Source organism: Miscanthus floridulus, chromosome 13, assembly GCF_019320115.1.
Source record: "Miscanthus floridulus cultivar M001 chromosome 13, ASM1932011v1, whole genome shotgun sequence".
Taxonomy (NCBI): domain Eukaryota; kingdom Viridiplantae; phylum Streptophyta; class Magnoliopsida; order Poales; family Poaceae; genus Miscanthus; species Miscanthus floridulus.
The window spans coordinates 69145828-69158356 of NC_089592.1; the positions used below are offsets into that span (position 1 = coordinate 69145828).

Genomic DNA, 12529 nt, shown 5'->3' on the forward strand with positions numbered 1-12529 from the left:
AATTTTCATATTCAAGAACAGTCGATGCATGAAAATTTTAGTTTTTCCCGTGCAGGTACAGATCAGTCGGCTAAGCCAACTGACCAAGTCGGCTCAGCCGATTCCTTCTCTGTTGTAGCCAAGTCGACTAGGCCGACGGCCCTAGTCGGCTCAGCCGACTCCCCTATGGCCAGCCCAGTTACTTCACCCGAGAGGCTCCCAAATCGGCCCGACATAACTTCTAGTGATGTTGGGGCTGATTTAGAAGATTGGAGGACTCCCTTATTGAGATATTTACTTGATCCAAGTGCTAGAATTGATAAAAGTGTTCGGTGGAGCGCTTTCAAATATGTGTTGCATAATAATGAGCTATATCGAAGAACCATCGAAGATTTGTTGCTTAAGTGCTTGGGATAAGATCAAGTACGAGTGGCTATGGGAGAAGTCTATGAAGGCATTTATGGTACGCATCAATCAAACCCAAAGATGAAGTGGTTATTGCGTAATGCCAGTTTCTATTGGCCTGGCTGATTGCTTTCGTTACTACAAAGGATGCGAAGAGTGCCAGAAGTTTAGAAATATTCAGCTTGTGTCTGCTGCTATGCTTCATCCTATCATCAATCCATGGCCTTTTCGTGGTTGGGGGTTAGACTTCAATGGCCAAATTCATCCCCCATCCTCAAAGGGACACCGATTTATGTTAGTTGCTACGGATTACTTTACTAAGTGGACCGAGGTAGATCCTTTGAAGAATATGACACACAAGGAGGTAATTAAGTTCACTACTGAGCATATTATCCACAGATTTAGCATCCCTCAAATATTAACTATAGATCAAGGGACATCATTTGTGTCTAAGGAGGTGAGGGAATTTGCTAAATTATATAAGATTAAGTTGCTCGATTCATCTCCATACTATGCTCAAGCTAATGGCGAGGCTGAGTCTAGTAATAAGACTTTGCTCAAGCTTATCAAAAAGAAGATTGAAGAAAATCCAAGGAGGTGGCATGAAGTTTTGTCTGAAGCTCTTTGGGTGCATCGCATTTCAAGGCATGGTGCTACAAAAGTTACTCCTTTTGAGTTGGTATATGGTTAAGAGGCCGTGTTACCCGTTGAAGTGAATTTGGATGCATACAGGCTTGCTAAACAAAATAATTTATCTACTGTTGTGTATCATGACTTGATGATGGATAATATCGATGAGGTGACTGATGTGAGATTAAAAGCTCTCAAAGAAATAGAGAATTAGTGTGGAAAACCATACTTTCAATTGGATCAAAGAGCAATCAGTTTGGCAAGTGGTCACCAAATTGGGAGGGTCCATATAAAGTGATCAAAATCATATTTGGTAATTCCTATCTGCTAGAGACATTACAAGGTGAACGTCTCACCAGAGCAATAAACGGGAGGTACTAGAAAAAGTACTTTCTAAGTGTTTGGTAAGAAGCCTAAGTGCTCTCCAAGTAATGGCCAATACATGACCGATGTATACATCGCTCTTAGCCACTAAGCAGCCGATGAGATAGGTATCGTTGTTGTTTAGTTTTTAAATAGTGTTTTCAGATTCATGCATCATTCACCTGAAAACAGGGGGGCATATGTTGACAATCAAATTGGGCCCAAGCCAATTTAAATAGACCCATGATAGTTTTGGTCTAATCTAAGAAAACTCCATAAAGCGACATGATATTAATACCATATTGATTTTCCTATGGGATAAGACCACCCTTACCCCTTATAAAATAAGGGGTACATGGTCGATTGAGTTCCCATCTATCCAATCGTAAAAAACGCAACTATCAACTCATTTTACCCTTTTTACTCCTTCTCCAACCCCTCCTATTGTTCGGCACGTCTCCCGGCGAGATCTGTCGGCATCCTAGGCGGTCTTGCTGGTCCTAGGAGATCCTCCACGTGCTCCTTCCTGGCGGGTCTTCCCGGGAGTAGTTCGGGAGCTTTTTCAGCCAAGAACGGGCTCTACATTGGCCTTATCGGTCTCTAGATCGGTTTGGTCGATTACACTGTGTTCTTGCTACGTTGCAGATTGTGTGCAACCTCTTTAGGCGTCCAAGACCCTCGCTGGTGTGTTGATTTGAGGTCATCTTCAACGTCAACAGATACCAACGGAAAATACTTGAATAGCGCTAGCCACACCGGTGGCCATGGTGCGGCAGCAGTGCCACGTCATCCGGTCAGCACGCGGCTGACTAGCCACGGTATCAAGCCAATCGCGCCACTCCGTCTAGCATGTCACATGTGTTTGGTCGCGTCAGCAAATTGACGTGGCCAAATGGGTTAGTTTTGAAATTAAAATTTCGGAGGAGCTCAAATTCACTTGTATCATCTCAGATTTTCTTCAATTCGAATTCCAATAGAGGAATAACAATAATACAAAAAGTCTGTTTAATTATATACTTGCCTAGTTTACATTGGAATTGCACATGGGCATTGCTACATCATTTTATAGGTTTATTAAGAAACCGAAAGTTAAAACGTTGATGTGAACGATTGATATTTTTTTAGGGGAAATAATTTCCATTAAACATACGGAGCTGAATCATCAGCAATTACAACCTGAATGTTTGTCGGAATGGAGGCCAAGAGATATTCCTCGTCCGGATCACACACGCTACCAACGATAGCCAGTTCATGGGCCACTTTATTACAAGCACGAGGGCGCTGCTGGACACTCCTTGAAATGAAATTAAAAGCCAAAATACTACGAAGCTCGTCGACCAAATTTGTGGCCGCACTGAATTCGAAAGCATTAGAGTAGACTGCTTGAACAACTTCCGCAGCATCTGTCTCAACGATGACATGCCCCACACCTGCGGCTTGGACCCCTTGGATCAGGCAATAAGCTCACCATGCAAAGCATTCATCGAGGTCTCAATTAGGATGATCATAAATCTATACCCGCTTCTCTTATAATCCGGCTTCTTTTGCTTCTTTTTTTAGCCGGAACAGTATTTTTCTCTCACAACAAATCAACCGAAATAGTGTTTTTGTTTCTTTTTTCAGCAAAGCGAAGGGGCCATCCTACTTTTTTCCACCTCTTCCTAACTACCCAAACATTAAAAAAAAAATCTTTCATCCCACTTATTTTACTTCTCAAACTGTACACACCCTCCGTGTCTCGCATGTAACCCAAGCTCATAACGCATGATCATACGAGTTAAAACAACTCACGTCTAGCGGTGATCGATACTACGAGTCCAATTCCAAGAAGTATTGAGTCGCGCCCTTCGTATGTCATATGCTCATATATGACCCATACTCATACGAGTTATAACAAGTTAAATCTAGCGACGATACAAAATCTGATTCATATACGTATTAGGTTAGGTTTCGTTACAACACGCGGGCACATTTGCTAGTATAAAAAAAAAACTTGCCTTTGCCATATCAATTTTGGATATTCCTTTGTATTGCAAAGAATTAGGTACAATACACAGACACATTTGCTAGTATACAAAGAACTTGCCTTCGGCATATCAATTTTAGACATTCCTTTGTATTGCAATGAATTAGTGTTTTGTCCCTGAGGTGTGGATACTACCTACGGTTCAAAATTGATACTATTTATTACTATGAGCTTGATGGCTTTAGATATATATCATGGTACAAAAGTCATTTCCACTAAAACGAGAGTGTATATTGATAAATGACAGTTACCAGGATAAGGGGCATCTTTGGGTTCTTAAAACAAAAGAGAGATTCGAATTTTCTTTAACGTGTTGTATGTTCATCAACATGTTGTATGTTCATCTCTGAACCCTCAAACACTACTGCACTGTACAAGCATCTTTCTATTCATGTCTTGGATGGACCTCCAAGTCTCAGTTTCCTATAAGATATGACAGTTCTCATATTGAAATATGGAACTATTATTATACATTTAGATTATTGATCATTAGTGATATAACCACACCAGATGCATAAATGTGCGAATTCCAACTCCTAGATGGCGCGGAAGCAGCGCCTTCTTTTCTAGTAATAATATAATATATACTGGCAGTCAGACCTTACAAAAAACAAACCTACAAAAAACATGTATGACCATTTACCACTACGACATCTAGGCATGGCACTGGCAGCAAGGTTCCAGAACAATAAACTCGACTGTGGAGGGGACTTTCCACTTAATGTACCTTTGGACAGCCAACAGTGCTTTTTGAGCTTCCACCACTGCCCCAGGGCGCAACATGCAGCACCTTCCAGATTTGTTCACGGAACATCTCGGCAAACCTTGTGTGGTGTCCAATGTAAGGCACTCAAGTGACAGCGTCGACTCGACAATGTGACATATTAACTCAACCAAACTCTTGCCAGAAGAAAAGTTGTAAATCTGCACACGCCTGAGATTCTTGTGTCGGTGCTGTGGCATCCTCCTCAGACCTGAAGGGTCGGCAAACACCGAGGGAAGCTCAACGTGCGCCGGCATTATTACCTGTATAGGTTCAAAAACAGAACGCAAGTTAACCTCCACAGTTAACTACTTATATCTTTACAGGATGAGCAGTGATTACATTCAAGGAGAAAGTCTCCAAGCAAGGAGAGGCATAAAAAAAGGAAGCCAGAGAAAGATAATCATAAGCCACTCCACCAAGAGCAATACTCAAGAACCTGAGGTTGCAGAAATTGCCGGGCACCATTGGTGCATTGACCATCTGCCAAAAAAGTTCCAATTCAGTAATGTTCAAAAGTAAGACAATTGCGAATCGCAAAATATAGTTACATAAAAGCTCAAGAGCATATACCTCACTATGAGAATATATATTAAGACCTTCCAGATTTGACATGCTGGATGGCAGCTCAGTAAGAGCGTAAAATGCAGCACCATTGCATATGATGTCCAATTTTTTAATTTGCAGTGTTTCACCAAGTGCTAGCTGTACATGGAGGCCACCTCCAAATCTGAAACTAGAGAGATTTGGAGCTTTGCTCTCTATAACTTGCAGCTTTGTGCAAAATGTAACCCCAAGGTAGCTGAACTGCTGAAGACAAGGTATTTTCAAGCATTTTATTGTACTGCAGTGCCTGAGTTCCAACTGCTCTAAAGCCAATGAATTGGAAAGAAGACAGCTAAGCTCGTTGTCCTTGATATGCACCATATAAAGCTGTAGTCTTGTCAAGCTTCCCAAACAACCAATTTTGAAGGTGTGGTGGAAAATGCATGAGGCAAGATAGAGATACCTAAGTGAGTCTGCAGTTCCACCAGATAAAAGTTCACATGGGAAGTTGTAACTTCCATTCATAGATGGAAGGGTGATGGTCAGTTCTTCAATCCCTGGTTTAACAGCATGCTGAAGCCAACTGTCGAGGTGATCAAGATGACAACTGTCCTTATTGTGAACAGAACTAACATGAACCTTGAGTTTCTTCACACCATTGCCTGAGTGGTGTTTCATAATGTCGTCAACTGTGCTAGTGAAATTTCTCCTTTTCCCCTCTTCTTCACATGTATTTTTATTTAAGCCCAATGATTCTTCGCTTAAGATTAGGTTGGGATGGCATCTCCAGGAATGAGCAAAAGCCCGAGACACGCAGGCAACTCGTGCAGCATCTTGCATAAGCATTAAGGAATGTATGTAACACCAGACAGCGGCGAAGCCAGTGCATATGTGTCGGGGTCATGCGACCCCGATAACTTTGTACGAATCAGTGGAACCCCGCGTATTCCGGCCAGCTACGACCCCATCAAATTGAGTTCATGAATCTGTGCGACCCCGGCAGCAGTTTAGTCTAGATTCGCCGCTGACACCAGATGTCCTGCATAAACATGAGGAAAAAAATTATCACAGTACATTGCATTAGGATGAAATCATCACATGTGTTTTGGGCACTACTATACAAATGTCCACCAAAAAGTTAGCTACAGGGATATAATAGATTTCATAACTGAAATTCCTACATAAAGCAAAATGCTAAGTTTAATGCATGATAGCGAACTGGACTGCCCAAACCTAGGCTCTCATATGTGCTTGTATTTTCTTTCAAAAACAAATATATCTCCAATTGTTCAACAATGATGTGATACTAGTGTCATCTGCCCATTTAATTTCTGAAAAATTGGATGTAACAGGTGTAGATGCTTATTATGATGAATTGGTATGTGTTTCTTACGATGTTGCCTTATAACAAGCTAATATTGTTCACTTCTTTGCCAATTGCAAGGGCAAAAGACAGCAGAAAACATCCCGTGTCAATCGGGTTCAGCAAAAACAAGTCCACATGACCACATGTATGTCATTGATGATGTGTGCCTTTAACTTCATAGGAATGAAGTAGAGGACTGCAATCAATGTATGTGCAGGAAATTTTAACAAGAAAATAATGGGTTTTTTTCTATGGATTGCACAAATCTAAGCCTTTTGATTGAACTCAGCCATATGTGCAAATGCTTTTCAGAAAGAAAGAAAGAAACAATAATAGCTTGTCAGTGCTAGCTAACCATTATGAAACCCAATAGTGCATGAATTGCGACAGAGTAATAGACAGTATTGGTCACAAAGAATAATTCATGCCAACCAGGAACACAAAGCATAATATACTACCGACTAAATCAGATGTAGCAGTAATAATAAGACAAATATGCAACTTCTAGATAGGTAACAAATTATATTCTTTATTCAAATAGCGAATAAGCTCATGAAAAGGAGTTTTTCAACTGTCTTGGCACATATATACAGAACAAAAACAACAGTTACTAAAATGAGGACGCAATAAACAAAACAGACCATATATAGAATGATGACTATGTGAGCAGGAAATTACTGATGCAGATTCCACCATTGCCTGATACAGGGAGGCTATGCAGCACAGTTCATAACTAATTCTTTAAAGTTTACTACTAAATTAAATTGTCTCAACAGATATACAAAATAACTAACCACTAAGTCTGATTTCTACCAATTTACAAGTCCTACATTTGCAGCGTTAGTAATCTGAGCATGATCCGTCTTGGGGTTTGACAAGAGAAAGATGCAATAAGTGGAAAACCACAAGGTGACCATATACTTAATAGTATGTATTAAGCTTTGATCTTTACTCTTTAGACATTTAGGGGTGATACGGTACAGCATCAGCAATCAGACTCAGGACAGTAGCAAGAGCTGCACATAATACTATTACTACTAGATTGTTAATTTATCCTACACAGTATCAAGGTACACTTTCATACATAATGATACATGGGACCAATTTGGCAAATGCAGTGGAAGGGGCTCGCAACAAACCAGGACATTGAGGACTCTAGCAAACATATACTGCAGGATAGTGAAATTATTATAGAACAACAGCCAAAGCCAAAGAAGCAGAATCAGGAACTCCAAAGGTCAACTTCTTAAGAAGATAAAGGGATCTAAGATTCACAGCCAAGAGTTTAAGAGTTTCAGTAAATTCATGTTTGAAATTAAAAAAAGGGAGAGCTACTAATCCAGTAGGACCCCAAGGGACGGGCACTTCATAGATCATTTCATAAATTCATGTTCAGCACTAATTTGGAAGTTAAAGCAATGATAATGATAAGAAGAATCCAGCATAAGTCTTCCACAATTGCAATTTTATTGCATACCTCGGCCTGAACACCCTGTAGGTTGACTGCTCGGAGCAAGTTCGTTCTGACGACAGGATGAACCATTTATTATTTTAGCCCGTGAATCAATCGATCCATCTGCAAAACATCATGCATAGTTATGAATAATATAGCATCAACCAAAGTATATAACAAGGTCAATAGTAGCAGTAGTAATGTATAGGCAAATCCAATTTGTTTCTCTTATCAAACTTCCTTTCTTATCAAACTTCCTTTTGTTTGGCACAAGACTTGCTCCTCTGGTAGGTAATTGTGAAAGAGCATAGATATTTTTACGAAGGATTGCAACCTCCCAAGGTTCAGCTTTGTTGAGCCCAGCAGAACAAAACTCTAGATAAGTAACAGCGAGAGGATCCTCGTCCCGAGCTGCCTTGATTTGGTCCCTCAGAAGGTTCTTCAAGCGTGTCCTAATTGCAACTAAAAAACTTCTTTTTTGAAGCGAATATCGCACTGGGCTTGGAAAACGGAACCGAGTTGAAGACAGCCTACCGAACGAGAAATTTTTCTCTTTTTTTTTATAAGCGAATATCGCACTGGACTTGGAAAAACGGAACCGAGCTGGAGACAGGTTACTGAACGAGAAAAAAAAAGGGAAAAATCTTGCCATCCACCAAAATAAGGCTAGCTGAAGGCTGAAAAAGGCACTAGCCACATTGCTCAGACGAAACTAAATCAACCAGCCGATGGACAGAGCTTTTCAGAACTATTAAACAGCTGATGCACTAGGGGGGTTTTATCGTAAGGATGCAAAGGAACGGGTCTTTGCGTGTACGGCGATATCGTAAATAAACACGGTAAAGCGAGGAGTTTCGACTTACCACGGACTTGGATTTGGCGACGCCGGCGCTGGCGCTGCTTCTTCATGAGCAGATTCAACTTTAGAAACCCCATGGCGCGATGACGCCTCGAATCGAGCCGGGAATTCAAGGCCAGACCCCTATATCTCTATTCCTCTCAATTTCGCCTCTCTCTGTTTTTCTATCTGCGTATTTATTCCCTTAATTTATTCGCAGCAAGTGAGGAGAGGGGACCGAGCGCGACGGGAGGAAAGAGAATAAGAAATCGCGTCGGGCCGCCGGCCGAGGCAACCTTCCGCGAGGAAACTGAAATTTTCTGGCGGACGAGAAGGCATATAGGATATTCATGGGCTCACGGGCCCAACCAAACATCCGGCCTTGATGCAGATCGATACAATTTTTGATCATCTTGTTGCCACTTGAATTACTATCTAAATTGTCATTTATTTTTATTGGTGCACTTATAGTCTTTGCTTCATTTATGTCAAACTTCTTGAGCATGTCTTTGATGTACTTGTCTTCACTCATAAATGTACCATTTTTTAATTGCTTGATTTGAAGACCAAGGAAGTAACTCAACTCTCCAATCATGGACATCTCAAACTCATTAGTCATCATCTTTCTAAACTCTTCACAAAAATCTTGATTGATTGATCCAAATATGATATCATGAATATATATTTGCAACACAAACAAGTCTTTGTCAATCTTCTTGGTGAAAAGAGAGGTGTCAACCTTGCCCATCATGAACACGAAGTCCCTCAACCTTTCATACCATGCTTTAGGTGCTTGCTTCAAGCCATATAATGCCTTCTTCAACTTATACATATGGTCAGGCTCCCTGTCATCTTCAAAACCAGAAGGTTACTCAACATATACTTCTTCATTGATGTAGCCATTTAGAAATAGGGGCTCTTGCGTTTGTACCCTTGTTTTGTATCGAAATTGTGATTTTGCCCCTATTTTTTTGACTTTGTGAATTTACCCCTACTGTGCCATTCACGAAGCACCAGTTTGCCCCTGCTCCGTTATCCACCCCTAACGATGTTAAACTTTGTACAAAAGACATGAATACCCATGCGATTTTGCCCCTTGTTTTTATGCCTAGTTGTGATTTTGCCCCTGTCTGGCCGAGAGGATTTGGTGCCTCTTCCTTCATGTCAAATGGACAGTAGAGCAGCTCAAGGTGCACCTGTTTTAATCATGTATGCCACGAGGAAAATATTATGTACCTCTATGACAACACCCCTGATGGATGATAACAAGGCATGGTAAAGCTTGTTCCTCAAAAAGAAAAAGAAATAAGACTATTTTCTAGGGTCAGGGAAAGGAAAAGTAAGCAGTGCTGCTTTCATGAAAATCAAGCTCACCTGACCCCGATCTTTCCTGTCCCTTTGAATCTCTAGATCTTTTACAAGTTTTAGCCAGACATCCTTCACTTTGCCTGGTTGTAGATCCTTCAGCCTGACTTGAGCACAGCCAATCAATTCAGATTCTTGAATGCCATCATCATAAATCTTCACGGTTACACTCTGAGTATCAGCATCTTCAACAGTAAACTCAAAGTGTTCATTCCAGATAGGGTTCAGATCATTGTTCTGTAAAGTAGTTGAATAAAGCGGTTAGAAATAACTCCAAAAGACAGAGCTCACAAACAAGCAACTAAACTTACAATTGTTTTACTTCTCTTCATTTTGTCTGGTAATGGGCGTACATATACAATGGCAAAAGGATCCGATTTTCCTATCAGATCTTTGTTCGTCAAATCTCTTGCCTACACAAGCTTGACTTCCAAGGTACCAACAGGCTTCAGTTCCAGATCACTGTATATATAATCAGTTATGAATTATGATCTTTCCTATGTGATTTAACAATACAGGCTAGAATGACATTAGGATCCACGAATCAAATTACCTGTAATCCCCAGGTATAATAGGAATGACTTTCCTTACTGGCCATGTAATTGAATCTTCAATTGCATTTTTTATAGTGTCCTGCACAAAAGGATAATTACACCATCTCAAGTATAGGGAACACGACACCCAATTATCTGCTACAAATATTAATGTATTGACAAACCTCAAGAGCATCTGAAATTCCAGGTACAGAAGAAATTTCGCCACCAATGACCTTCAGTCTAAAATCCAGCTTTTTCTGACATGCCACACGATTTGAGAAAAATAAATGAGATTAAGGTAACACATGTCAGAAAAAAACAGAGAAAAAAGGGAGAAAAGAAACCTTCTGTCGTAGAGAAAAGCAAACAGCTCCAAAGCAAGGTAGCTCTTCAACTAGTGGTTTGAAAATCAAGCGAAAGACGCTTGTAAAGCTAATGTCCTTCACCTATGTGGCAAGACCACTCACACAGATTATGGTGCATCCACTTTCAAACTTGCACAATGAGAGGGTGTGACCACGAACAACGAGCTTGCACATGCTAACAGCCATGTAAACAAGCACCGAAATAGGCAAATGGCCTGCAGTCCAGCATTGCAGTACCTAAACCAAACACCTTGCTTCGTGCTATCTCCTACTTAGGATTCAATGGTTGCTACCCCTCAAAGTAATAGAACTCCCCCATCGCAACAAGGCGTCAAAGCATCTCTGTACATAGTGTGCCCAAAAGGGAAAGGGGCCTTTCCGGTGCACCAGCAAGGCCAAATCTACTATCCGAAACCAGTGGAAAAGCATGCCGACAGTCTTCGCTTCGATTCGATTCATAGGCAACGTGATTTCTTAAGAGCTACTACCACGAACCCCATATTCCTATCGCAAGCAGCATGCATCGGTTATATTCGAGGAATCGAGGAAGGAGCCGGACGAGGTCAGGGGGTGCGAAACGCATACGTACCAGCTTTCGGCGGCCGGCGGCGCGCGAGTTCTCGCAGCGGGCGAAGCTGATGATGATGGCTACTCCCACCGCAACCCCCAATACCAGCCCCACCCAGAACCCCATCCCGCTCCTCCTCCTCCTCCTCCTCCTCCTCCTTCGCACGACACCCTCGCGGCCTCCGGCGAGCGCACGGTGCGGGCGAGCCCTCACGGCTGCGCCCCGGCCCGCTCCGCGTCCACGTCGCCAGGCGCCCCGGTAGCCGCGGCCAAGCACCACCGCCGCCTGCCCTGATGCCGCAACGCCCGCCCCCACGTCCCGGGCCTCTCCGCGCCCACGTCGCCCCGATGCGGGGTTACCGGAGCGCCATGACCGGCGGGCGAGGTCGCGAGGGCCACCGTCGCGCCGACGCGGGGTTGTCGGAGCGCCATGACCGGCGGGCGAGGTCGCCGAGGGCCGCCGTCGCGCGGGCGCGGGGTTGCTGGAGCGCCATGGCCGACGGGCGTAGGGGCGCGCGGCCGCGACGGTGCTCGGCCGCCGGTCTTCTGTCCACACTAGATAGCAATGAAGAGAACGAGCGGATAAGAACGAAGAGGAAGGGGGCATTTCAGTCATTTCGCATCTGATTTTATGTGTTTTGTTTTTTTTAAATCGTTTAATTAGCCTCTAAATAACGGACATCCAAACCAAGGGCAAACGGCTCCTTCATTTCAAAATAACAAGGGTAAAATCACAAAGTTGAAAAAACAGGGGTAAAATCACAATTGAACCTCTGGACAGGGGCAAAAACACCGTTTCCCCTTAGAAATACACTCTTGACATCCATTTGATAGAGCTTGATATTGTGGGCACAAGCATAGGCCAGCAAGATTCTAATTGCTTTCAATCTAGTAACCGGGCATATGTTTCGCCAAAATCAAGACCTTCAACTTGAGTGTAACCTTGTTCTACCAATCTTGCTTTGTTCCTTACTACTATACCATCTTGATCTTGCTTATTTCTATAGACTCATTTGGTTCCAATCACATTGTGGTTCTTTGGTCTCTCAACTAATTTCCATACTTGATTTCTTATGAATTTGTTCAATTCTTCATGAATAGCATTCACCCAATCAACATCCTTCAATGCTTTATCTATCTTCTTTGATTCAACGGATGACACAAATGAGAAATACTCACAAAATAAAGCCAATCTTGATCTAGTTTGTATACCTCTAGAAATATCTCTAATGATAGTATCCAATGGATGATCCCTTATAATATTAGTTGGTTGGAGAATAGGAACTTAATTGCTTACACTAGCTTGATCATTGGGTTGAGATGATGT

The 12529-nt window shown here is 42.1% G+C and overlaps 1 protein-coding gene and 1 pseudogene across 1 annotated transcript; both read right to left on the reverse strand.

The window, feature by feature from the left end:
- Window positions 1-3770: 3770 nt before the first annotated feature.
- LOC136500784 (uncharacterized) lies at window positions 3771-5723 on the reverse strand. The gene is made up of 3 exons (XM_066496210.1): window positions 4740-5723; window positions 4509-4649; window positions 3771-4429 (listed from the first exon to the last, which is right to left on the reverse strand). Exons 1-3 carry the CDS (start codon window positions 5556-5558, stop codon window positions 4058-4060), a joined length of 1332 nt encoding a protein of 443 aa, XP_066352307.1. The 5' UTR covers window positions 5559-5723; the 3' UTR covers window positions 3771-4057.
- A 3532-nt stretch (window positions 5724-9255) lies between these two features.
- On the reverse strand, window positions 9256-11593 carry LOC136502027 (synaptotagmin-5-like; annotated as a pseudogene).
- Between the last annotated feature and the right edge of the window lie 936 nt (window positions 11594-12529).